Genomic DNA, 27,740 nt, shown 5'->3' with positions numbered 1-27,740 from the left:
TGTACCATGTTCCAACACAAAACACTTTGCAACCCCGCACCACCAGTCCCACCAGTACTGGTAAATAGTACAGAATCAAAGGCAGAACAGTAGGTGGTGTGGTATGCATGTAGTTTAATAGCTGATACATGTTCATGGTGTGGCTTTTTATGTAGGAATGACCATGATTTAATTGGCTTACTGTAGTTGCAGAGTTCAGTACTCGTGCCTGTTATAGCAGCAGTTTTGTTGCCACATCTTCTCAGAAGAAGTGAATAATAGCTATGTATTTAACAGTGTTGATTAGTATTAACTAATTGATTCAAAGTCTTAGTGCATTTTTAGAGCATTAATGTTGCATTAATTGACTTTGTACTGCAGTGTTAATCTGAAACAGCTTGCAGCAGTACTTAGATTAAATGTTGTGACTTCTTGGATTAGTGCTAGTCCCTAGCGGTGTAGACATGTAGTGATTAAAGACTGATAGGAGCTGCACCAGTTCTGTGCAGATGCAATATGAACTGGCCGCTTTTCAGAAACAGCTAAAAACTTTGTTGGACATGGTCTTCTGTGTAATGATGCATCAACTTATTCATGCCATAGCATCTTCAGATTTGCTCATCCTTCGTAAGTTAAATCACCTGATATTCTGTCTTTGGTAGATTAACTGTCACTCAACAATGATCATCATCTTGTTGTGAAAGTATCTTATGAATATTTGTCAAATAATATGCAATACACTGTAGTAATTACTCATCAATCTATCCATTTTTGTGTATAATAAGTGTTCCCCAGTCTGCTGATCAGCATTGCTGCAAGTAACGTTCTAAACACTGATACTGAGCAGGGAAGCTACATTCATATGCAAACACATTACTGAGTTCTCTACTAGCTCAGGCGTTTTAAAATCTAATTTTAACAGTTTTCTGCACATTGTTAGTGTGTAAATACAATATTTTTACTGGTAAAAAACAATTTCATAACCTGTGGTTCTAATTTCATTTTGTCAGAGATACTGGTGCATACTGTCACACATCAAGCACTGATCTAAATTACATGCCAACCTAGGAATTAATGACAAGTTTACCATACACCAATCAATATGAAATTTTATAGAGCTTTCAAAGTAATGGTAGTAAATTGCTTTGTGTGTCATATTTGAAGTAACTTTGGAAATATTTAGAATTACCTAAAAAGATTACAATTTATGAATTCTTTCTACATTCAACTTTAAGATACTGTAACATGTTTTTGTAAGTACATTAATGATAACTTAAACTAAATATGTTGTCATCAAAATAGGTCATTAAATAATATTTTGTTTAAAGGTGTAAATTACTTTATGTTCTTGGCTTCCTAAAAGTAACTACTTTTCAGTGTTTTTGCTATAATCATCTTGATCTGTTGTACTTTGAGTGAATGAAGGAGTGAATGTGAAGGAGCAGTCATTGAAATTGTGAATAAGTGTGAGTGAGCATGAGTATCTGATTCTGCAGGCCTTACATAAATCATATACATTTGAAGGTGTTCACTGGAATGACAATATAACTAAAATATATTGAGATCGACATACAGAGCATCAAACTTCTTAAATAGTTTTTTATTCATTTCACACTCTTGTATGTGAAGTAAATTTCAGTCAAATATAATTGGAATATTATGGTTTGACAGTATTTGACATTACAGCGACATATATGAGAATAACTGATTGATTTGGATTTCGGGTAAGTCATTGTTCCAGAGAACACCTCAAGTGTAACACAGCCAGTTTTTGGTATTGTAGAGATCTGAAACTTACTTCAATCCTTCAGATTGTTAAAATGGGGTAAATTTGTTTTTGTGTTCAGAAATTTGTTGTTATGTTGTATTATCTGAATTCATTTTGGTATGAGCATAGGTCCCAAGATGGAAGTAACAGATTATGTGAACAGAAATACAAAGCTGATTGATTGGTTACAGTATTAGTCAGTCAATCGCAGAAGAGGTATTTCCCAAGCTTCTGTTCTGGGACAGGAATTTTGCAAGTGAGTTGAGAGTAGTGCATGCTCAGCTCTTATGATGAGAGATCACTTAACCTGGAGCACTAAGGACTCATGTTACAACTAACTAATCATGGGGGTGAAGCCCGGTACGTCGACAGTGAAGTCAGCAAGCGACCGCCGGCGGCTGAAGACGACGTCCCGTCCTGGAGTGAAGGTGTAGCACTTCGTCAGCCGGCGGGCGGAGAATCACCTTGCCAGAAGGCCTAACAAAGGCACGCCAATTGCCACACGCAGCACTTCTGCTCAATTTAAAGCGGCGCACCACATGAGATTCTGCACTTCCTCCCTCAATATTGTCACACGCGAGTACCACACACACTTTATCGCCATCTGCGACAACAGATAATTTATGTATGTCATCAGGGTGCACATGTGTTGTGAATTCTTGGATGGCACCTGTACGAGCAATGGTAGGGAGGCAGGGAGGTGTGGGAAAGCCATGGCAGGGGGAAGCATCTGCTAAGAGGGGGGTGGCAGTGCACTAGACTGTGCAGGAGACAACCTCGGGCGATCAGCTGACAGACGAGGGAGCGTGACCAAAGGCAACGAGGAGCCAGCGTGGGTTGAACGGCGTGACAAAGAGCTGTCACACGAAGATGGTAACACAATGCTAGAATCCGAGTGGTTGGCAGTTCGACTGCGACGGCTGTGAGGAGTGAAGCCCCGAAAAGATTGGCCACTCGAATTAGATGAACGCGGAGAAGGAGCAGTGCTCAGCAGAGAAACACACTGTGGAAAATCAATACCCAAATGCATGGTGTGGGAAGATGGATGGCCGCTCAAAGCAGGAGTGGGAGAAATAGAGGCAGAATCAGGGAGGTTCACCTGAGGCTCAATGAAAGCTGATTTCACTCGGTTGAGTGAGACCGTGGTTACAGAGTCTTTTATGAGGAGATCCATGTTATTCTCAGAGCGTTTGACGACCTTGTAAGGAGACTGAAGCAGGGCTTTGACTGAGTCGTCTCTGAGAAACATGTACTCACAAGAGTCTAGCGTGCGCGGTACGTACACGCACGGAGGTGTATGAGCAGCCGGAGGTGGCGGCTGAATTTTGCTGCAGTGCAAGTGCACCCGCTCGAGAAGTGAAGGGAGTTCAGAGGGCCCTGGAAGTGGGGTCAGAGTGACTAATTCTCCAGGCAAAACCAGAGGTTGGCTATATACAAACTCGGCTATGGACCCCTTGAGGTCTTCCTTGAAAGTCGCACGAAGGCCAAGAAGCACGAAGGGCAGTGCCTCTGTCCATAGTGAGTCATGGCAACGCAGGGCAGACTTCAGGGTGTGATGCCATCGCTCAACAAGCCCATTGCTCTGGGGGTGGTATGCAGAAGTATGAATTTTGACAATACCACACATTTTACATAAGTCAGAGAAAACTGAAGACTCGAATTGTCGCCCCTGGTCAGTGGTGAGGTAAACAGGTGAGCCAAATCTAGAGATCCACGAATCTAAGAATGCTCGACTTACTGTCTCAGAGGTAATGTTTGGAATAGGCACAGCCTCAGCCCACCGAGTCATCCTGTCAATAGCTGTAAACAAGTAACGGAAACCCTCGGAGGGGGCAAAGGGCCTACGAGGTCAACATGAACATGGTGAAACTGGCCTGGAGGTTGGGCAAAACAGCCAAGGGGTGGAGAAGTGTGCCTGGAAACTTTGTTCTGTTGACACACCATGCATGCCCTTGCCTAAGACTGACAGTCACGGCGCATGTTTCTCCAGACAAACCGTTCAGCTACCAGACGGGTGGACGCTTTGACACCGGGGTGTGCTAATGTGTGTAGTTTGTCAAAGACCTGGCGTTGAAGGGGCTTAGGAATGAATGGCCGCAACGTACCAGTCGATTCATCACACCACACTAAGTCAGGTATGCCAGGGAAAGTAGAGCGTACCGGTTGGAGAGAGGAGCTGTGGTCTGAAATTAACTGCATGGTATCGGGGTCTGCCGATTGCAACCGAGGTAGATCCATTAAGTCAATTAAGGTTGTGACAGCACCAACACGCGAGAGAAAATCAGCGACCACATTGTCCGCTCCTCAGATGTAGTGAATGTCATTTGTAAATTGCAAGATGTAATCGATGTGACGAAAGCGTCATGGGGGCGGATCAGCCGCAGGATTTTTTATGGCAGGAACCAACGGCTTGTGATCAGTGAGCACATAGAAATCTCGTCCCTCAACATCAGTTCTGAAGTGTCTTATGGCCTCATAAACTGCAAGTAGTTCTCTGTCGAATGCTGAGTATTTCTTCTGCGCGTTGTTTAGCTTTTTTGAGAAAAACTTCAGGGGTGTCGTAACATCGTTGTATGTCTGACTCAGTACTGTGCCGATAGCATTGTCACTAGCGTCAGTAGTGATAAACATTGTGGCGTCCGCCCGTGGGTGAGCAATAGTGACAGCGGAGGCCAACAACTGTTTGAGTTCATTAACTGCCTTGTCCATGTCTGGTGTCCATGGTACCTGGTGGGTGCCAGAAGTTTGTGGGCCAGCAAGAGCATCTGTGAGAGGAGCCTGCACCGCAGAAGTGGCTGGCAAATGTTTCCAGTAATAATTAACTGTTCCGATGAACCTTCGTAATTCCCTGTAGGTCTGAGGGCGTAGCATCTCGAGAACTGGCTTGATCTTGTCCTGTGGTGGTGTCAGACTGTCCAATGACACAACATAACTTAGGAATGTGACGGATGACTGGTGCAATTGAGTCTTTTTATTGTTCAGTTCAATACCAGCGGCTGCTAAAATATCTGTCACGAATTGAACACGCTCCTCACTCTGTTCTAAAGCAGAAGCAAAAACCAATATGTTGTCCATATAGACAAAACAAAAGTCTAGATGGGATAAAGTTTGATTGACGAAACGCTGCCACGTTTGGGGTGCATTTTTCAACCCAAACGGCATAAATTTGAATTGGAACAGCCCGAAGGGAGTGGTTATGGCAGTCTTTTCAGTGTCCTCCGGAGCCATAGGAATCTGGTGAAATGTGTGCTTACAGTCCAAAACAGAGAAGTACTTTGCACCTGCGAGCGCATGATTGAAGTCTGCGATGTGTGGGACCGGATATTTATCAATGATGGTGCGGGCATTTAAACACCTATAGTCTCCGACCATACGCCAAGTACCATCTTTCTTTTGGTCAAACAGGATAGGACTAGCCCAGCAACTGGAAGAAGGTTCAATTATTCCCTTTTGTAACAGATCGTCCAATTCTTCTTTTGCAATTTTCATAAATTCCGGCTTGAGGCGGCGTGGACATTGCGATATGGGCAGCCCATCGGTTAGACATAACTGATGAACTGTGCCGTTAGTGACTACTGCAATACGTGGCGCGGCACGATAGTCAGATGTCCGTGAAGCGGAGCAGGCAGTGGCGGACGGGCCAAGCTGTGGCACTGAGGGCACGGAAGTACAGGTGTGCCACCCGCTCGTAGGTTGCGTAAAGGCCGCACACGTGTTAACATGGGCGAGGTTGGTACACTGGTTCTTGGTAGCGGGCCGTGCCGCTACGAGCGCTGTAGGCACGAGTGGGCGTGGCCAGACAGCAGATGGCCGTAGTTCATTGCCACAAGCTTGACAAGTTAATTTTCCATTCGGAACACAAGGAGCATGAGCACTCGGGCATACCCTGTCATTACAAAAGGGAGTGCTGACACAGTTTACAGACTTCACAACATTGTCGTTAACGTGCACGGGCACGGGAACACCAGATTGGCACGGACTGACCTTGTCTGTAGCCAACGAGTTGTCTGCTTGTAGTGCTGTGAGGCGTTGTTGTGTGGAGGCCAACTCGTGGTGTATGTCGCGGAGATGTAGCAGCATTTCCATACGTTCCATCCGCAACTTAGAAGACTTTGCGCACTCCACTAGCCACTTGTTTGTCCAAGATTGCAGCTCCAAGGATAGGTTTACACACTTCTTAGCACAGCACACATGTTTGGTGTTATCTGAACTGTCACTCGGCGAAGCAAAAGGAATATGTTTGTTAAGGGAGGGGTAAAACACAGTATTTTGCACAAAATCTAGTGACAACTGATAGTGCTTGAGGAAATCAATTCCGAGAATAGGTTCTTCAATTGTTGACACTAGAAACGTCCACTCCAGCTTGCACTCGGGCGAAAGTTTCACTGTATACAAAGTGGAACCCGAACACTGTAGGGTAGGCAAGTTCACTGCACGAAGTACTGTTTTGTGTGGTTGCACTTTATTGGTTGCTAGGCGAACCAGCAGCAAAGAGACATCTGCGCCAGTGTCTACCAGAAAACATACACCTGATGGTAAATCGCGAACATAGACTCGACCCACTTACTGTTATTGTCCGAAACGGAGTGCAACGTGGGATGGTGCCTGTTGTTTACATCGCAGGAGGTGGCACCGTAGCCTACCTGCGGTTGGAGTTTGGGTAAGAACATGGTGACTGGCATTTGCGAGCTTGCTCCCCGAATCTCACTTGGAAGAAACAGTAAGGTAGGGCAGGCCTGTGCCCTCGTGGGTAGTTGCTAGGTGACAGAGTATGTGCCCCAGAGTCTTCCACTGAGGCCGATGCACTGTCGTTGCGAGGAGTTGAAGGTGCAGGCAGGGCGGCTAGTTTAAAAAACTTGTTATCAGCAGCACCAGACAAGGGCGTGGCGTCAGAAAGCGTCTTAGTGCGGTCACGTCCAGAATGCAGTGCACGGAGCTCACGTTGCCTGGCGGAGTATGCTTTGTCGGCGGCGCGTAAGCTTCATTTACTGGCCTATCTTCATATGCAGATATTGCAGTCTGGACAGGCAAAGGCAGCTTTTCAGTCCAGATTTCTGCGAGCGTGTCATCAGGCATAACTTGCTCATCGACGAGAAGACGGATGCACCACCACAGCTGGGATGGATACCTGTCGCCGAGACGCTCTTCGTAGATGAGCTGTCGCACATTTTCTCTCCTGGTTTTAGAGACGCGCTCCAGTATCGTTTGTTTCACCACAGCATACTTCCCTGCTAGGGGGGGGGGGGGTGCTTTGACCAGATCATAAATTAAATTGACGCGGTCGTGAAGATGGTTCATGAGGCAGGCGAAGCGTGCGTCGTCGTCCAAAGCACAGACATTGAACGTTTGCTCAACCAGGTTAAACCAGAACTCCGGGTGAGTGCGTTTGAAGTCTGGTAATTTCGGCAGATTCGGCACTGCAGTCACTGCGGAGGTGCGCCTATTACTTCGGACGGAAGTAGAGCATGCAGAAGATTGTGAGTCTGGATTATTGGCATCCCGTAATGCGGGAATCGCGAAATTCACTCGACGCCAGGGGGGGCAGCTGAGAAGCGACGGACACTCGAACGGTGTGAGGATCATAGTCAAAATGTGCATTCTCATTGACGTGGTAGCTTGGAGAGAAGCCACAAGTGCTTAAGTACGCCGGTGAATGTCCGTTATGCACACAGTATTCACTCGACCGTGAGTGGTGGGGCTGGTTGTAGATGTCGGAGTAATTACTATCCAGCACAGAATTGTTGACCTGATTAGAAGCAACACAAGGATCCCACACACGTTCACTAGGATGCACACTCGGTGTGATATTTGCTGTTTGGCGAGCATTGAACACCTGTTGACTAGCCGGCGCGGAAGGATACACACGTGGCGGGAACTGATTCGAGTTTGAATTTACTACTGGATTTTCCGAAGTAGCAAAACCTCGCTTGACGCCATGAACTGTATTGAATTGTGTGTTCGACACAGGAGTAGAAATGTTCCGACCATCACTCTGTGGAGAACACGTGGGAAGGTCCAGGCTAACAAAGCCAGAGTCCACGACCGTTGGCGGTTGGAAGAAACTGGCGGCACTCGATGAATTACACTGCATATTCTGGCTGAAGGATTCCGAAGACTCTTGCGGCATGTCCACTATGACGGCAGGAGTGCTGGAGAGATGTTGCTGGAATCCGGGCAGCAGTGAATGCTGAAAGGCCATTGTCTGGAGCTGAACAAAGGCCCTCGCGATCGCGGAGAAACTCAACGCGGTAGGCACGTAAATAACCTTCAGGCGGTAACTCGGACGCGTATTACACAAAAACGTGGTCACCAGTGAGGGAATATGGTATAGTTGTAGGTAAACAACTAGAATTCTCTCATATACAGATTATTCACACTTAGCGTCTACACAGATACAAGTCCGGAGGCTAACTGCCGTTAGCGTCCAACATGCTCTCCAAAGCCCTCTCCTCAAAGATAGCACACTTACGCACAGAACAAATATCGATTTTTTTATGGCGCTCTATGCCACAGATGTTACATTGTCTTGCTGAAATTGCCCAAGCCCATTGGAATGCATAATGGACATGAACTGATGCACGTCATCAGACAGGATGCTTACATATATGTCACCTTTCAGAGTCATATTTAGACATATCAGGGGTCCCATATCACTCCAACTGCACATGCCTCACACCATTACAGAGCCTCCACCAGCTTGAACAATCTCCTGCTGACATGCAGGTCCATGGATTCATGGGGTTGTCTCCATATCTGTGCACGCCCATCCCCTCAATACAGTTTGAAATGAGGCTTGTCCAACCAGGCAACATGTTTCCAGTCATCATCAGTCCAATGTCTGTGTTTATGGGCCCAGGTAAGGCGTAAAGCTTTGTGTCGTGCAGTCATTGAGGGTACACGAGTGGGCCTTTGGCTCCAAAAGCCCATATCATTGATTGGTTTGCATGCTGACACTTGTTGATGGCCCAGCAGCGAAATCTGCAGCAGTTTGCAGAATGGTTGCACTTCTGTCACATTGAATGATTCTCTTCAGTTGTCATTGGTCCCGTTCTTGAAGGATCTTTTTCCGGTTGCAGTGATGTCAGAGATTTGATGTTTTACTGGATTCCTGATATTCACAGTGCAGTCATGAAATGGCCATTCACAAATGATATTTTCTGTGATGCATATTTAAGTGTGTAATGGATGATGTTGTCAATGATAAAAACATCAGATCATTCGTCTTCATTCACACCCAACTTTCAAATTGGTACATTACCCCAAGTTCAATGACAGCTCCACCAGAGGAGGCTACCAGATTTTAGAATATCCTTAGCATACAGTAAATCACATGCAGGCAGAACCATAAGTTAAAGCCTGTTGCTGGCTGGGAGTTAGTACACAGGCAGAAACAATGCATTACAGCCACACCCTGATGTAAGAATTTTAGTGTTGAAGAGCATCAATTCTACTGTCACAATCAGTGTAACTCCAAACATGGAGGGCAACATCTGAGAGTCAGATATACAACTACCTCATACCATTCCAAACAATTGTCTGTGATGGATAGACAGTCAGGTAATGACTTCTTGGTTGACTCAGGGTCCAATATTGGTGTATTTCTGAGTGAATTGTTTTGTCCTTACATCAGAGTAACACCTCTCCATTTAATGGCCATAAATAATTCAACAGTTACAGCATAGGACAGAAGGAATATGACGTTTGATCTTGGTTTACAAGAATGCTTAGCATAGAGTTTTCTGGTTGTGAATGTCAGATAGCCCATCCTGGGAGTATTTCTTTTTTTACATTATTTCAACTTTGCTGTGTACATCAAGAGGAGCTACCAAAAATATGCAACAGCTGTAATGGCTAGTCACGATGGAGTGTGGCAAAACATTCTCAGTGAATTCCTAGGCATTTCTTCCATCAGAGGCTGAGGTGATGGCTTGGCACAACACACAGCATTTCATATGCACCTTACCAGGACAGCTGGTGCTGACTAAATTACACCACCTCACCCCTGGGAAATTTACATGGCAAAAAAGGATATAGACAGGCAGATAAGTGAGGGGGTGATGAAGCCTTCAGAAAGTGAATGGGCTTCACCATTCCACATGGTGCAGAAATACATTGGCACATATAGACTGTGCAATGACTACCAGATATTAAATGCAATGATGATTTTGAATCGGTATCCTATGCCCCATGTTACAGATGTAAAAAACTTAGTGGCAGGCACAGCAGTATTCATTGTTATTGACTGCAATTGTGTGCACTCCTAAAATCTGTTGGCACCATCTGACAGCTGAGATTATAATCACTACACCCTTTGGCTTATTTAAATATTGTTATGTGCCATACGGATTGAAAAACACTGCTGATACAGGGCTGTTTCTCATTCAACAGGTGCTCCATGGCATCAACTGCTTATATTGTTGTACGGACAACAGTCTAATCTTTTTGCAGTCATAAGACCAGTATAAAAAACATATCCTTAAAGTGTTACACGCCTAGGGGTGTAAGTGTTGTAGCCAACATAGACAAGTGTGTTTTCGGCCAGGTCAGAGTGAAATTTCTTGGTTTTCAGGTGTTGGCACAAGGGCTCACACGACTTGTGGAATATGTAATGGCCATTCAGAATGTACTCAGACCAAAAACATTCGAAGATCTAAGATGATTCCTTGAAATGTTAAATTATTATTAGCGGCACTTACCACAGGCCACAACATTGCTGGTACCAGTAACAATACTGCTAAAAGGAAAACACACTGCAGGCTCAAAAAATAAATAAATAAAAATAAAAATAATAAAAAGGGGTACCATGGAGTCCAAAGTGACAGTGTTCAGAAAAGTGAAGAAATATGCTGCATGGGCAGTTCTGCTATCACATTCACGGCGTAAGGGGGTGATAGATCTCGTGGTTTGCACAAGCCATGGTGCTGTGGGGGCAAATTGTTGAGAGTGCTTGGCAACCTTTGGCTTTTTCCCAGTTACCCAGAGACATGCAAAGGTGTTGGAGTGCTATTCACAGGGAGCTATGTGCACTGCAGGGATGATCCAGTTTGAACCTGAAGCAAGTGAAGCAATGTTTCACATGGCAAGATGTTGATTTTCATATCCTGGCCTTTTGGTGCAACATTTTCAATGTGTTCCATGATTTGTTGCACCCAGGAGTACAGGCTACCCTATGGCAGCTGACTAAGAAGGTAGTGTGGTCCAGAATCAGTGAAGAGAGTAGAAAAGGGCACAGCAGTGGAATGTCTGCCAGAGACGCAAAGTGGATGGGCATGTGTCTAGGTTGATAGAAACCATTGTCACGCCTATGTCACAGTTTGGGCACATCTGTGGATCTGGTTGAGCCATTATCATACTTGAATGGCTATTGTTATTTGGTTAACATCAAGGACAATTTCACGAGATGTCCTGAGCTCTTCATGATCACCATCACAACCATGGCGAGGACACTGCTCAGTGGTTGGATTACAAGATTTGGCACACTCCAAAAACTAACAACCAACAGGACCAACAGTTCAAGGCCACATTATTCCAAGAGTTACTTCACCTGTGTGGTTGCACTCACATTCACATGATGAGCTGCAACACAACTGGCAATGGGAAGGTGCAAAGATTCTACCACACCTTGAAGGTGGCACTGATGTGTAATTAGGTTCCATGGATTGAGGCTTTACCAAATGTGTTGTTAGGGTTATAGTCAGCTTTGAAGGAAGATATGGAACATATTCCAGCACAGTTGGTTAATGGTGAAGCATTACAACTATCAACCAAATTGATCTAGGAGAAGCTGATCTATGTCGCTTCAGTGCTGTTGATTTCTGAGTCTGGAAGATAGTTCCATTTGACCATGGGCTTCCTCCAACCAGTCACTCCCAGGCCTCACCGGACAAACCTATTTTTGTCCACAGGTACCTGTTCAGCTCATCCCATGTGTAGCTCTGTGATGACTCTGCTCACCCATCTCTATTGCCTCCTTACATGGCATCATTCAAAGTGATACACTGGGAGCCACATACGTTCAATATTCATCAGAGCAAAGTGAGGAGGTGATGTTATTGAATGGCTTAAATTGACTCATCAGAATATGGAAACAAGGGACCTTGCAGCTGCCACCCTCACACCTCCAGGCCATGTACTTCAGGCAGTCTGCATGCCACCAATAGTCAACAGCGGCTCAAACATCGGGCATGGTACTCAGCAGCTAGGCATGCTGGAATTTCTACTGACAAGGACCTGAGCTAAATGTATGATGAAACACCAGTTCCCCGACATTCCTAATGCTCTCTGTTCTATGTTCTCTCTCTCTCTCTCTCTCTCTCTCTCTCTCTCTCTCTCTCTTTATTCTTCTTCATCATCATCGTCATTTTTTTAAAAGAAAAACATAAAAAGTGAGTTGTGTATGGGGATGGGGGAAAGGGGGGGGGGGGGGGGGGGAGGTGATGGCCCACTGTCGTAGGTAGTGACCTAGCAATCAAAAAATAACAAATGACTCCAAAGTGTAGTATTTCTTTTATATAATTTCTAGGTCTTTGTTTCTGGTGCCTTTTGCAGTTGAATGTTTGTTTTCATGTTGGTGATTTTTGGATGAGTGTTACCCACATTTGTTTGTGATTGCCTACAGAATCTACCTTCCAACTAAACATTCATACAAATTCATTTTGAACTAAATCACACTGTTTAAAGAGTACAAATTTATTTCATTTGGTAATATGGAAAGTTTTGTCTATAGCTGGGAGATGCTATTCTTTATCTCGTGCTTTCTTCTACATGATTCATTGATAAGCTGTTCTAAAGTGGTGTTTGTCAGTCCAAGTGTCACATTTATTGTATTTATTTCCTTTTTTATACCATTAGCCAATTTTTTACTGAATACTTTGAATGAAGCAGGTACATCTGCATCCATTTTTCTCATCACTACTGGTATGTAATATCTACAGTAACACATGTTTAATTGGTCTCAGCTTAACATTGTAAAGTGAAACCACTTGCAGTTCACCCCACAACATGAACACTGTCATCATAAAGAAGCTTTCGAAAACCAATCAACTTGGATTGTATACAACTCACCAGATTGGATAATAGACAGTTTAGCACACACTCGCTGTATGTAGATGCCAACAGGAAGCTGGTTTGGTGTGTAGGTTGTTGCATCACTGACAGTTAATACTCTGTAATAGATTGATGTGCCAAAGCTGCAATCTGTGACAGCTGATGTAGATTAGTCATGGGACTAACAAAATCAAAGCCTTTTGTAGTTGTAGCCAATATCATCCAACTTGTGAACTAATTATTTTCTTCTCCATCATAATTGTAGTCGAAGGATTTAATAATTGTTCAACTACTAACCAAACCTCTTCAAAATTCTTGATTCACAGTGATAGCAATTGATTTTACACTGCAGTGTAATCTTTGCTGTTGAACTTCCTTACTATTTTCTACAGATATCAACTCCCACTTAGCTGTATCCTCAGAATCCACCAGTTTTCTTTAAAATTTCAAATTACTGTTTATTATTCCTGTTCGTCATAAATTTTATTTGCTCCCAGCCATATTTGTTCTGGGTATCTGACTGTGTAGGCAATGGTTATTTACTGTGTTATAGGGTGACGAAGTGTAGTCTGATCAGGAGCTAAGACTTAATATTATTCCAGCTTGCTCATCTTACCACTTCAGCGCACTTGCCAAGGTCTTCATTCAGATTTATTTTCTCAAAGTGCTGCAGTTACTACTGGAAGTTTAGAGTACAATTCCAACTTTAAACTTATAAAATAAAAGCAAGGCCTCTCATTGACAGTGTCTTGTGTACTGTACTCCCATTTACAATAACTGTTCATTACAAAGTTGTTACATTATTTGGAACATTGCAAAAACATTGATAAGGGCAAAGTCAAAAAATGATCTGTCTTATTTAACAGTTTTCAGTTGAGTGTATCAATAAAACAACTTTCGTCTTGTCCCAATGACACACTTCTTCTGTGGCTCACACCACACCTCCAAGGCAGGACCCAATGACACAGAATAAACCACCTCACCGGCAGGTACCATGAGCATGTTATGATGTTTATTGTTGTCCCGGCTTGCAGATACGCTGTATCCATCCATCTCATGACCATGACACACAAATAAAACATACATCCAAACAGTAGATTATCTAATACATTACAAAAATAAACTTTTTGTATTGATGACCATCATTCATAGTTCAAAAAGTGCTTGTGTGAGACATCACATCAGTAAGGTGAGATGTTTCACTAAAAGTTTCAGCAGCAGGTTCATAAGTATGGCCACATGCATATTGTGACCAATGTTGGCTAACTTCTAAAGGAGTTAACAGATTTTGATGATATATTCTGTGTTCTTCGTTTTATAACTCAGTTTGATAAACTACTTATGTGTGATGGATATTTGTATCTTTCTTGTACTATAATGTGCTTGTGTTTTGTGCCCATTTCCTTATAGGTTTCTGTGAGACATGCAGCACTCTATGGATTGGCAGAAATGTATGAACACTGTAGCAGCCAGCAAAAATTGATTTCACTTTCAAATTTCGAAGTAACTGCAAAACTGACCTGGTTGTTGGGATTAATTTTAGAAGTTTTTACAAAAGAGACATCATCATGGCGAGATAAGTAAGTGCTTCATATTTTAATTCATCTAATGATGCACTATTATATGTTATTTCAACTACAAATTGCATAAGTGCACTCTGAAATGGCGTGTCAACTGATTGCGCTCAAACACTTTTACAGGTCTTGAATGCAGTATTTATTCACTTACTATGCCTGACACATTACAGGTTTCACCATTTCCAAAGGCAGATGTTTGTAGTATCATTCATGTGTAATAAGCCAAATGGATCTGTGCACTGAGAATGCAACGTATCTAGATATCTTGTACTTGATAAGACAGTACTTGATGTGGTGATATAAGTACAGTGGATACTTTGTGTCCATATTGGGCCATTTGGCTTATTGCACACAAACAATGTTACCTATTTCTGCCAATTAACGTGGCAAAAGCCAAAATGTGTAAGGCATAGTAAGTGCACAATTATTGAGCTCCAAACATAAAAAAGTATTAGTGATACACTTGTAAGTAGTGTGGAGCAGGCGTGGTAATTGTGATGATAATCACTCACACTCCCGTCACTTACTACGAATACTTTTATTCTCACAGCATATACACAATGCATGTAGCATAGAGTAAGAACTACAGAGAACAGATTTGGAAAAGGTATGGTTGTTCTTGCTTTGGTAGGGCAGTGATATTATTTTTTTTTTTTTTTTGGGGGGGGGGGGGGGGGGCAGAGCTAGTGGTTCTATGTCCTCACACATTTATTTCTTAAAAATGAATTAATATACTGCATCAGTGTTTACTTTGAGTCATCCTAGTCTTTTTTAGATTTACTTTTTTCATTTTATAATTTTATAGTTGGTGCTGATGCACACTGATTAATTTTTTAGAATCAAGTAAAATAATTAATATAAATATGGAGACTTTGTAGGATGGTGTGTGTGTGTGTGTGTGTGTGTGTGTGTGTGTGTGTGTGTGTGTGTGTGTGTCTGTGTGTGTGTTGGTTTTGTAATGAAGTTTGATTATCGTTGTCATCTGTCTATATTCATATACTCTGTGCCTATCTAAATATTTTCTTTTGCCTTAGATTGTAGAGAAATCCTCTTCATCTGATTAATTTGATATTACTGTATGGGTGAATAGGTCTGCTATTAGCGGTAAGCACAACAGAATGTGTATAATGTATGTAAGGACCCATACCATTGCATAAGGATGTGTGTGTCCTGTCCAGTACTAGCAGTGATGGTTTGTAAAATGTTAGCCAAGGTTTTCTCACAATCAAGTCATGTGTAACAACTCAGATGTAAATAGTAGTGATATCAGTGATAATGATAATTCAATGGTAAACTTACGAAGCTATCTACAGTAAAATATTTTTCATTAAAGCACAGAAGTGATGAGATTGTTGTCACTGGTAAAGACACGATTAACTGTGAACTTGTTTTTGCATCTAAAGTTTCATTACATCAACCAAGGACACAGAACAAATAACAGCATCGACTTAGCACCAGAGTTACACATGCACTTGAAACAGTGAAACAGAGCAAAGAACAGTCCTGGCTGAGTCTGATAACAGGGTTAAGTTTGCTATAGCAGAATTGCAGAACAGTCCTAGTTGGCAAGTAGAACCTTCACTGAACACAACTGAAATAAGAGAGAGCAAGGCATGCTGTTAACATGTGGCCATTGGCATGTGGCTGACGGAGTTGGTGGCTGCCAGTGAAGCAGATGCCATAATTTCAGTCTCTCACCAAATATGAGCTCTGCAGTTGTGTTAGCAGCATATGTGAGTGCACCACCATATCCCTCCCACCCTTTGGCAAGCCATTGCTGCAGGTATCAGTGGAAGAAGGCAGAGGCCCATATTGGCAGGTCTGTTGCTGATGACGTGCTGCTGTGGCCAAGGAGGCTATAGGATCTGCCCAGGTGACTCTGCAGTAGCTTCGGTGGTGGTGGTAGCAGCAGATGCATATTGACATTTGCTTCAGTCATGTCATAGCATTCAATGCAGTGTCACTGTTTTCTGGATGGTGGAGTCAGCTGCTTCTGATCTAACAGGGAAATGGCCAGAAGGGCCCATATGTGGTGAGCTAGGCACGGCAAAAACACCGTACACACAGGTAATATGGAAAACATGCTTTTGGCGGCAAGGGCCAGGGGTGAGGATGATGGGGAAAGGGACGGTGGAGGGGAGGGGCATAAAGTTGCTTCTGTGGAAGGGCTGCATCGAAGTATCCTCCATGAAACATTTGTTGCAAGTTGGTGCACCCACCAGTCATGCCTTAGTGTTGTGAGTGACAACAGCTCATCAAGCCCCTTGACAGGAGTGGCTCTTGGGGGTAGGCTCTGCACCTGCATCTGTGGCGATAAAGGGTTGGTGCCACAAGGAGGCCACAGCTGATTCTGATTACAGGAGACTGACATCCTGCCAGCGTCCATAGTGAACATTCAGCAACCATGTGTTGCTCGCAGTCACTGGTGTCCATCCCTCCATGGGGCTTACCACTCTTTGGTGGTTACTTCTTGGCTACTATGGGTCCCAGCCTTCACAGCATCTTATCCCTTCCGTGCTGCATGTCTTATTCTTGCTATTCTTTTTCCCCATCCTTGGAGAACACATCTGGGACGCTTTTGGAAATGTGTTCTGCATTTTCAGTAGCCTGACGTCAGAACAGTCTCTCCTCTGTTTTCCGTTCCTTTTTTCTTTCTTTTTTTCCCTTCTCATACTCTCCCTCTGCTTCAGCTTTTCATGTGCATCTTTTTTCTTTGTCTTCATCATCTTCCTCTCTGTGCACTCTTGAAGGCTGGCCCATGCTCCCAATGCATAACAGGTGACTGGGAAATGTGAAATTCCCAGCCCTGTTTTGACAGGTAGGTATCGCACATACTCCCTAGTACAGCCAGGCCCACGGAGGGTGGTTGCTTGAGTTGTTACATTCCCAAGCTGCCAATTGGTTCCTCTGTCAAATGTTTGGGAGGTGTGAATAATCACCTAAGGTGGGTGCACCCCCTGAGGGGGGGCAGAAGGGGGCAGTTGGAAGGAGCATGCCATCAGAGAGGCAGTCAATCATGGGGATTTTCTTACAATAAGCCAATCATCTTCTTCACAGTCCATGTCTACTAAACATAAATGGAATGAGGCTAATGATTCAAAGACATTCCCAACTGCACCACGGTGCCTCGTTTCATGTACTGAAGTCTGTCCTTTGCTACGGTAAATCCATTTAATGTTGAGAAAGGTGTTGATGCACGTGCCAGCCCTGTGAAATCCGGCTCTTGTGTATGCAAAGGCACTTTGCTTTCGGAGATTCTCAAGCTTGCCTCCACAGCTACCCTGTTCACGTCGAGGCCCATCGAATGCTGAATTCTTCACATCGTGTCGTCTACATTATGCTGCTTGATAGTCTGACTGAGGCAGAAATCAAAACATACCCCTCTGGTCAGTGTGCCATTGTTGTCCATCAGGTGATGGCTGGCCAAATGTGTAAGCTGTGGTAGGGATGCTCATGGGGGCAACTGCCTGCCTCCTCCTCCGTGATCATTCAGCCACCTCCCAAGATTGTCCCATGTATCTCAATGAGCATGCTGTCCAGACGATCCAGGTGAAGGAAAAGGTTCCTTACCCTGTTGCTCATGAGTTGTTGGCTAGTCGGAAACCTTGCGTTTCACCATACGGCACTTACAGTAGTGTTCTTGCTATATCTCACTGCCTGAAGGACATGGCTATGCAGACATGTTACCTCACATTCAGCACCATGGATGTGTAATCGCCCAGTGCCACAGTCAGTGGCGGATACAGAAAAACCTCAAGGAGGGGGCGCTAAAGACATCTTGAGCTACCTTTAGTTTTACCGTAATAAAAAAAAATCAAGTCACATGCAGAGTTTAAGAAAAGTTTATTTAAACTTATTATAGACCAATACAAGACAATGCCCTGTTATGATATTAAAAAATGTGAACAAATGCCTACTTTGAAAATGACAAGCCAATATGTACCTTACAACGTATAATATAAGGGTGAGTTTCCACTGATGATATCATCCAGCAATTAATGCGTTTGGAACTTTTATTGTCGATTCCATTCCTTTATAGTGCATTCAACAGAGGGCCTGTGTGTTTTTAGGAATCTTCTCGAAAGTCACTATTAGTGGAGATACATGCATCAATAGTTTCCCATACCTAACACGTATTAAGAGTTAGATACGGGTAACTATTGTTACATTAGTACAAAAAATTGTTAAGAGTCTGTTACGAAACTCATTACAATATATTGTTATAAATATTTTTACTGAGAAATTACTATTATTAATACTTCACAATCAATTTGTGAAGAAGCAAGCTGGGATATTTTTACTTTCCCTCTTGTTTGCCATCTACCTCCTTAATATTCATTTTTTAACTTATTACCATTAACATACATGAGTATATTCTGGATTTTCAAAAAAGAGAAATGTTGGCCCTTAGTTTTAAAGAATATAACTCCAGATCTAATCTTGTGATTAGTTTTATGGGCATAATTGATTTTCCAATTTATTTTGACTATGCCTAGTTAACATCTTTTGTTATAGGGTGAAATTAGTAATTGTTTTATAACTTAAATTCTGTTGCTGACTTATAAACAAATATAAATTCTGTACTAATTATAAACATTTGGAGGAACAACTAATAGTATTCTTAAAGGATCTATTGAGCTCTATTCGATAACATGTTAGCAAAGTCAGCCCTTAATTAATTCCCAAGTAATTTCCAGTTTCATCAGACGTATTGTTTGCATAACTACATTTGTTAATTTCATGAGTTAAACAAATAATACAGCTTAACCCTTCCAGTAGAAGAAACTGTAAAAAAAGACACAATTTTTTGATGTATGCAGTTAATTGAAGGAGTTAAGTTTAATTGTATTTTCTGTAAATTAAACATTGAACAATGTGTTGTTTCAGTTCCCATTATTGTAATGATATATAAGAGCCCAGTTTTTGGTCCTGAGACAGTCAGTCCATGAGTGTTTCAGACAAGAAACCTGTGTTGGTTAGAACAATAATAATGCATCAAGGTAACTGTAAAATAAGTTAATCAAATTAGGCCATGTGTTATACCAATGACAGTGTCTGTTCAATACGTACCATTTTATTCTACAAGAACTGTGAACTGTGTGGTTAGATTTTTACTGATTGTAGAATTTCAACAGTAAACTATTGTAGCAGTGTGTTGATGTTTTCCTGCAAATTATTAGTGAGGCTTATCAAAAGTTAAACAATAGTGAACTGGCCTTAAAACTGTGTATTATTGGGAGGTTGTGAACAGTGAAAGTAAAGAACTGTGAAACGCAAATGTGCACCTGTCGGCTACAGCATTTACAGTAGTCAGAATTGAACTTCCAACCCCCATGTTTCAGCCAGTTTCACAACTTAGTACACTGACACTGAGGACTATCAACAAAGAAATAAAGCAGGTGAACATCACAAATTGATCACTCTCACTCTAGACTAATCTTCACACTTGCACTTACTACAACTAGGAATTTTTACTTATTCATTCTTAAGTCTTAATGTTTCTGCTTCTGAATGTAAACTAGCTTCCTATTCAGTGGATCGGACGACCCTCCTTCATTTGTACTGGTTCCTTGTCCATTTAAATCTAGATTGTGAGTGTTTTGTTTATGCATCTGCACACCCATCCATCTTATGCCATTTCAATACAATCCACCATTGTGGCATCCACATGGCCACTGCTGCCTTTTAGACTAGCCCAGTTGAGAGCCTGAATCCAGAAGCTGCCAAACTACCACTGTCACACTGCTGTGATTTTCTCAACAGGTTCACATGCAATGTGTCTGCCATGGCTGACCACCCATCCTACACCCCCATCTTCGATGACGCTCCAGTACGGGACAAGTCCCTCTTTCCTGTTACCTCCTGGAGTTTGCTTTTGGCTATTACTCGAGCAGCTTAGCTCCCCACTACCTGCGACTTTCCAAATGGGTGTGAACCCTTCACCACCTTGGCTTCGTGTGGTGGCCCATTTTCACCTTGGACTTTATTTACTTCCTAATGAGTCTACTCCAAACTTGCTCTATCGCCTTAAGTTCCTCAACCTTCGTACGGAACTTCACGATAGTGACTTTGTGTACGCCAATGGCTCTAAGGCTGATCATGATGTCAGATGTGCCTCCGTCACTGTCACCAACAATTTTCGGTATTGGCTTTTGGTATTTACAGTGGAGCTCTTTGCCAGTATCAGGCCACAAAATACATCCAACAACACAGGATTTTAAACAGTCATTTCCTCCAACTCTCTGTGCCCTTCAGAGCTTGTGTGTACTGTACACTGTCAATCCCTTAGCGCAGTGGGTTCAGGAAAACTTTCACTTGTTCACTGTTGATGGAGCCACTGTGATGTTAGTGGGTCCCTGGTCACTTGGTCTGGCAAGAAATGAGCCCTCTGATGCTGCTTCCAAGGCTGCAGTCCTTGTACCTTGGCCCACTAGTTCTTCCATTTTTGGCATCACCACTGGCCTTTGCTTCACAGAAATAAGCTCTAGGGAATGAAACCTCTCCCAGCAGCTTGGCTCTTATTGCGAGGAGATCATTTTAACTAAATTGCATAATGGCCTCTCTCTTTTTAGCCATCATCATTTGTTAAGTGATCATCCCCCACCACCACCACCACCACTACCACCACCACTACCACCACCACCGCCGCCGCCGCTTTGTACCCATTGTCCTCAACCTTCGACGGTTCACCATTTCCTGATGGAATGCCCTGTTTTTAACTACTTACATTATCATTTATGTTTGTCTTCAGAGTTGTTCGCCATTTTAGCGAATGACATACGGGCTGTCAAATGTGTTTTACCTTTTATCCATCGTAACAATATGGTGAAGGACATTTAATATTTTGGTCAGGACTTCCGTTGTCTCTACAGCAATTTTATGGACCTTTCTCCATGTCTCTGTTTTTAGCTGTCTTTCCTTCCGTCAACTGGGCTTAATGTATAGTTGCTTTTAACTTCTTTTTCATCTTTGTGCTCTATGGTTCTGACAGGACTCTAGTTGTTTTTGCACCCTAAAAAAAAAAAAAAAAAAACTGGTGTCCATTCAGTTCACTGACTGAAATGGACACCATGGATGTGTCACAAAGGCACAAGTGCAACTCAGGCTGTGGCATTGGGCACAGTAATTTTAACAGTATCTGAATCTGCCAGCTATGTAGGATCTCTGCCAGGCTCCTACCATGCAGTGGTGTGGTCCTGTAAGTGCTGAAAAACAAAGGTAGCACTGAGTCTGCTGACTAGTTTGCCAAGCAGTTTTTTAACTGTATGTTAAGGGTGCACACCATACACTCCACCTCCCCATTCGATTGAGGGTGAAACAGTATGGACATGAGAAGTGTAGTACTGTTGCTGACACAGAAGTCTTGAGGGACACTGATGCGAACTGTGGACCATTATTGGATATGTTTGTCAGGGGAAATCCTTTAATAACAAAGACCAGGATGTGAACCCGCATGTTAGCTTCCATGGTTGTGGGACACTAGGGTGCGACTTGTGGATAAATGAACAGTGTGTCAGCTGTCACCAACAGAACAGAATTACAGAATAGGCCCACAGAGTCAATCAGGATACAGTCCTTTGGCTGGCTCGGCATGGGCCATGGAACAAAATTCTTGGTGGTACCACCTGCTCTTCTATGCTTTTTCCACTTGTGGATGATCTTCTCTGTTGGAAATCGATGCCAGATCAGTAGACAAAGATATGCAAGGACCTTTATGTGGCTCATACCCCAGTGGCCACGATGTAGCAGAGGAAGGATAGGAGCCTGCAGAACCAGAGAGACAATGACCCATGTGCTGTCCAAGCTTGGGAAACAGTCACTTGGGTTAACCATTGCACATAAAATCAGCTATCTCTTAGAGCATAGGGTCTTACCAGATAGCCTGCACCATGCCATAGTCCACTATTAGAAATGTATCCTTCATGTGTATGATGTTCACCTACTGTATTTCTTCATTGATAGTCCTCTGAGTCAACGTATTGGATTGTTTTACTGGCTGCAAAACAGGGGGTGGGAGTTCAACACTAACAACTGTAAATGATGTAGCCAACAGTTGCACAATCACATTTCACAGTTCTTTACTTTCACTGATCACAATCCCCCAATACTGCATAATTATATGGCCAGTTAACTCATTACCAAGTCTTGGGGCCAAAATTTGGTCCTTCATATATCTTCACAATAATAGGCACTGAAACTATACACTGTTAGATGTTTAAGTTACAGAAATTAAAATTAAAACAAATCTCATTCAATTAACCATATAAATCAAAAAAGTTCTTCTTTTTAACAGTTCCTTCTACCACAAAGATTAGGCCAAATCATTTGTTTAAATAATGAAATTAAGAGATATAGTTATACAAACAATACTTTTGACAAACCCGGTAATTATTTTAGAACTAAGGGCTGGCTTTCCTAATGTTTTCGAATAGAGCCAAATAAATACTTTAAGAATCCTAGTAGTTCTTCTTCCAAATGTTTATAATTAATACAGAATTTATATTAGTCTATAAGTCAACAATAGAATCTAATTTGTGAAACAATTATTGATTTCACCCTATAATCTGTAGCAAAAGATATTAACTAGGAATGGACAAAATAAATTAGGAAATTAATTACATACAAAAAAACTAAGCACAAAATTGGACCAGGTGCGTAGAAGATTATGTGGAAGTTCCAGACTGCATTCATGATGGCTAAATTGCCCTTTCACATCTGAGAATTATTGTGCTGAGTGGCTGTCAATGTTTAGAGTGCATGAAAAGTAGGGTGTTTACAACTATTGGTATTTTTGTGAGCCAAAACCACTCCAAGAACCCATTAGGATGCACCCATTGAGAGGACAAGTGATTTCCCTGGCATAAAGCTATTGATGAATGGCAATGCCTTCAGCAGCAACTGTATGTGGGCAAATACTCTGTTACAGTCTGCAGACCAAATGGAGGAAATCTTTTTTATGCACTTGTTCTGTTGATGAATGGCATTTGCCTCATTCAAGAGAAATTTCAAATAATTGGAGTGCCTTAAGGTTTCATGGTTTAGATAGGTCATCTATCTCAACTATGCAGTATGTCAGAGGTTTGATGCTGTCCTTCAAAAGGTGGTGGACCAGGTACTTGATTTCAATCTGAAAAATTTTCACTTTATGAAGATTACACTGAAGGTCCATCTCTTGCAATGCAGTGAACAGAATCTGAAGGTTGGTTAGATGGTGTTGCTGTGAGGAACCTGCGGCGCTAATGTCATCAGCCCAGCACAGAATATGACTTGTTGTTGTTGTTGTTGTTGTTGTTGTTGTTGTGGTCTTCAGTCCTGAGACTGGTTTGATGCAGCTCTCCATGCTACCCTATCCTGTGCAAGCTTCTTCATCTCCCAATACTTACTGCAACCTACATCCTTCTGAATCTGCTTAGTGTATTCATCTCTTGGTCTCCCTCTACGATTTTTATCCTCCACACTGTGCTACAATGCTAAATTTGTGAGCCCTTGATGCCTCAGAACATGTCCCACTAACCAGTCCCTTCTTTGTGTCAAGTTGTGTCACAAACTTCTCTTCTCCCCAATTCTATTCAACACATCATCATTAGTTATGTGATCTACCCTTTTAATCTTCACATTTCGAAAGCTTCTATTCTCATCTTGTCCAAACTATTTACCGTCCATGTTTCACTTCCATACATGGCCACACTCCATACAAATACTTTCAGAAACGACTTCCTGACACTTAAATCTATACTCAATGTTAACAAATTCCTCTTCTTCAGAAACGCTTTCCTTGCCATTGCCAGTCTACATTTTATATCTTCTCTACTTCGACCATCATCAGTTATTTTGCTCCCCAAACAGCAAAACTCCTTTACTAATTTGTCTCATTTCCTAATCTAATTCCCTCAACATCACCCGACTTAATTCGACTACATTCCAGTATCCTCGTTTTGCTTTTGTTGATGTTCATCTTACATCCTCCTTTCAAGACACTATCCATTACCGAGCGAGGTGGCGCAGTGGTTAGACACTGGACTTGCATTCAGGAGGACGACGGTTCAATCCCGCGTCCGGCCATCCTGATTTAGGTTTTCCGTGATTTCCCTAAATCGCTCCAGGCAAATGCCGGGATGGTTCCTTTCAAAGGGCACCGCCAACTTCCTTCCCTAATCCCAAGAGACCGATGACCTTGCTGTCTGGTCTCCTTCCCCAAAACAACCAACCAACCAACCACTATCCATTCTGTTCAACTGCTCTTCCAAGTCCTTTGCTGTCTCTGACAGAATTACAATGTCATCGGCGAACCTCTAAGTTTTTATTTCTTCTCCATGGATTTTAATACCTACTCTGAATTTTTCTTTTGTTTCCTTCACTGCTTCCTCAATACACAGATTGGATAACATCGGGGAGAGGCTACAAACCTGTCTCACTCCCTTCCCAACCACTGCTTCCCTTTCATTGCACTCGACTCTTATAACTGCCATCTGGTTTCTGTACAAATTGTAAATAGCCTGTCGCTCCCTGAATTTTACCCCTGCCACCTCTAGAATTTGAAAGAGAGTATTCCAGTCAACATTGTCAAAAGTTTCTCTAAGTCTACCAATGCTAGAAATGTAGGTTTGCCTTTCCTTAATCTAGCTTCTAAGATAAGTCGTAGGGTCAGTATTGGCTCACGTGTTCCCATATTTCTATGGAATCCAAACTGATCTTCCCCGAGGTCAGCTTCTACCAGTTTTTCCATTCGTCTGTAAAGAATTTGTGTTAGTATTTTGCAGCTGTGACTTATTAAACTGATAGTTTGGTAATTTTCACATCTGTCAACACCTGCTTTCTTTGGGATTGGAATTTTTATATTCTTCTTGAAGTCTGAGGGTATTTCGCCTGTCTCATACATCTTGTTCACCAGATGGTAGAGTTTTGTCAGGACTGGCTCTCCCAAGGCCGTCAGTAGTTCTAATGGAATGTTGTCTACTCCCGGGGCCTTGTTTCGACTCAAGTCTTTCAGTGCTCCGTCAAACTCTTCACGCAGTATCGTATCTCCCATTTCATCTTCATCTACATCCTCTTCCATTTCCGTAATATTGTCCTCAAGTACATTGCCCTTGTACAGACCCTCTATATATTCCTTCCGCCTTTCTGCTTTCCCTTCTTTGCTTAGAACTGGGTTTCCATCAAAGCTCTTGATATTCATGCAAGAGGTTCTCCTTTCTCCAAAGGAGGCAGTATCTATCTTACCCCTAGTGATATAGGCCTCTACATCCTTACATTTGTCCTCTATCCATCCCTGCTTAGCCATTTTGTACTTCCTGTCGATCTCATTTTTGAGATGTTTGTGTTCCTTTTTGCCTGCTTCATTTACTGCATTTTATATTTTCTCCTTTCATCAATTAAATTCAATATTTCTTCTGTTACCCAAGGATTTCTATTAGCCCTCGTCTTTTTACCTACTTCTCTGCTGCCTTCACTAGTTCATCCCTCAGAACTACCCATTCTTCTTCTACTGTACTTCTTTCCCCCATTCCTGTCGATTGTTCCCTTATGCTCTCCCTGAAACTCTGTACAACCTCAGGTTCTTTCAGTTTATCCAGGTCCCATCTCCTTAAATTTCCACCTTTTTGCAGTTTCTTCAGTTTTAATCTACAGTTCATAACCAATAGATTGTGGTCACAGTCCACATATGCCCCTGGAAATGTCTTACAATTTAAAACCTGGTTCCTAAATCTCTGTCTTACCATTATATAATCTATCTGATACCTTTTAGTATCTCCAGGATTCTTCCATGTATACAACCTTCTTTCATGATTCTTGAACCAAGTGTTAGCTATGATTAAGTTATGCTCTGTGCAAAACTCTACCAGGCGACTTCCTCTTTCATTTCTTAGCCCCAATCCATATTCACCTACTATGTTTCCTTCTCTCCCTTTTCCTACTCTCGACTTCCAGTCACCCATGACTATTAAATTTTCGTCTCCCTTCACTATCTGAATAATTTCTTTTATCTCATCATACATTTCATGAATCTCTTTGTCATCTGTGGAGATAGTTGGCATATAAACTTGTACTACCGTGGTAGGCATGGGCTTCGTATCTATCTTGGCCACAATAATGAGTTAACTATGCTGTTTGTAGTAGCTTACCCACATTCCTATTTTCCTATTCATTATTAAACCTACTCCTGCATTACCCCTATTTGATTTTGTATTTATAACCCTGTATTCACCTGACCAAAAGTCTTGTTCCTCCTGCCACCGAACTTCACTAATTCCCACTATATTTAACTTTAACCTATCCATTTCCCTTTTTAAATTTTCTAACCTACCTGCCCGATTAAGGGATCTGACATTGCACGCTCTGATCCATAGAACGCCAGTTTTCTTTCTTCTGATAACGACATCCTCTTGAGTAGTCCCTGCCCGGAGATCTGAATGGGGGACTATTTTACCTCCAGAATATTTTACCCAAGACAACGCCATCATCATTTAACCATATAGTAAAGCTGCATGCCCTCGGGAAAAATTACGGATGTAGTTTCCCCTTGCTTTCAGCTGTTCGCAGTACCAGCACAGCAAGGCCGTTTTGGTTAGTGTTACAAGGCCAGATCAGTCAATCATCCAGACTGTTGCCCCTGCAACTACTTAAAAGGCTGCTTGCCCCTCTTCAGGAACCACACGTCTGTCTGGCCTCTCAACAGATAACCCTCCGTTGTGGTTGCACCTACGGTACGGCCATCTGTATTGCTGAGGTACGCAAGCCTCCCCACCTACAGCAATGTCCATGGTTCATGACATGTTAACTGTTCAAAAAAGCTGTGGAAAATTGTGGATGCACTCACAGTGCCTAATTTCAGAATGTATAATGGCACACAATGTGGAGGGAGTGTTGATGACCATAATATTTTGAGATGCAGAATCCAGCCAAAGCTACATTCATGCCACTGCAATATCAGTTTTTAAAATATACTCATCACCCACCAGTTTCACAAGTGTTTCTTCAAGGTGGAAAATACGGTAGCAATCCACTACTGATTGGATGTTAAGGGTGGACTTGAAATCCCCACACAAACGAAGTACTTCCATAGATTTCTGGATAACAAACAGACACACAGCCCTCTGGCTGGAAGGAATGGGTGCAGTGATGCCCAGCCCCAGCACCCTGTCCAGCTGCCTCTTGGCAGCCTGCCACAGAGAAAATTGACAGCTCAACTACGACACACTTCCAGAATGGCCATCAGTTTAAGTGTGATGTGGGCCTCTAAGATTTTCCTGTGCCTGGAACATGGCGGAGTCAGAAATGAGATGCATAGCATCCTGAATTTGTAACTGAAAGACTGTGAATGTTCACGACCAAAAATAATTTCAGATTTCACATTATTAATGGCCAAAATC

General features: G+C 42.5%; 1 protein-coding gene across 1 annotated transcript in view; it reads left to right on the top strand.

The window, feature by feature from the left end:
- The window catches only part of LOC126481410 (uncharacterized), a 241,418-nt gene that overhangs the window by 185,583 nt on the left and 28,095 nt on the right, over window positions 1-27,740 (top strand). Inside the window, exon 9 of the mRNA XM_050105147.1 lies at window positions 14,204-14,373. Within this exon, the coding sequence (XP_049961104.1) occupies window positions 14,204-14,373 (170 nt within the window). The remainder of the gene's footprint in view (window positions 1-14,203; window positions 14,374-27,740) is intronic.

The sequence above is a fragment of the Schistocerca serialis genome, chromosome 5, assembly GCF_023864345.2.
Source record: "Schistocerca serialis cubense isolate TAMUIC-IGC-003099 chromosome 5, iqSchSeri2.2, whole genome shotgun sequence".
NCBI classification, from domain to species: domain Eukaryota; kingdom Metazoa; phylum Arthropoda; class Insecta; order Orthoptera; family Acrididae; genus Schistocerca; species Schistocerca serialis.
The sequence above is the reverse complement of the archived record's forward strand: the minus strand, read 5'-3'. Positions and strand labels throughout refer to the sequence as shown.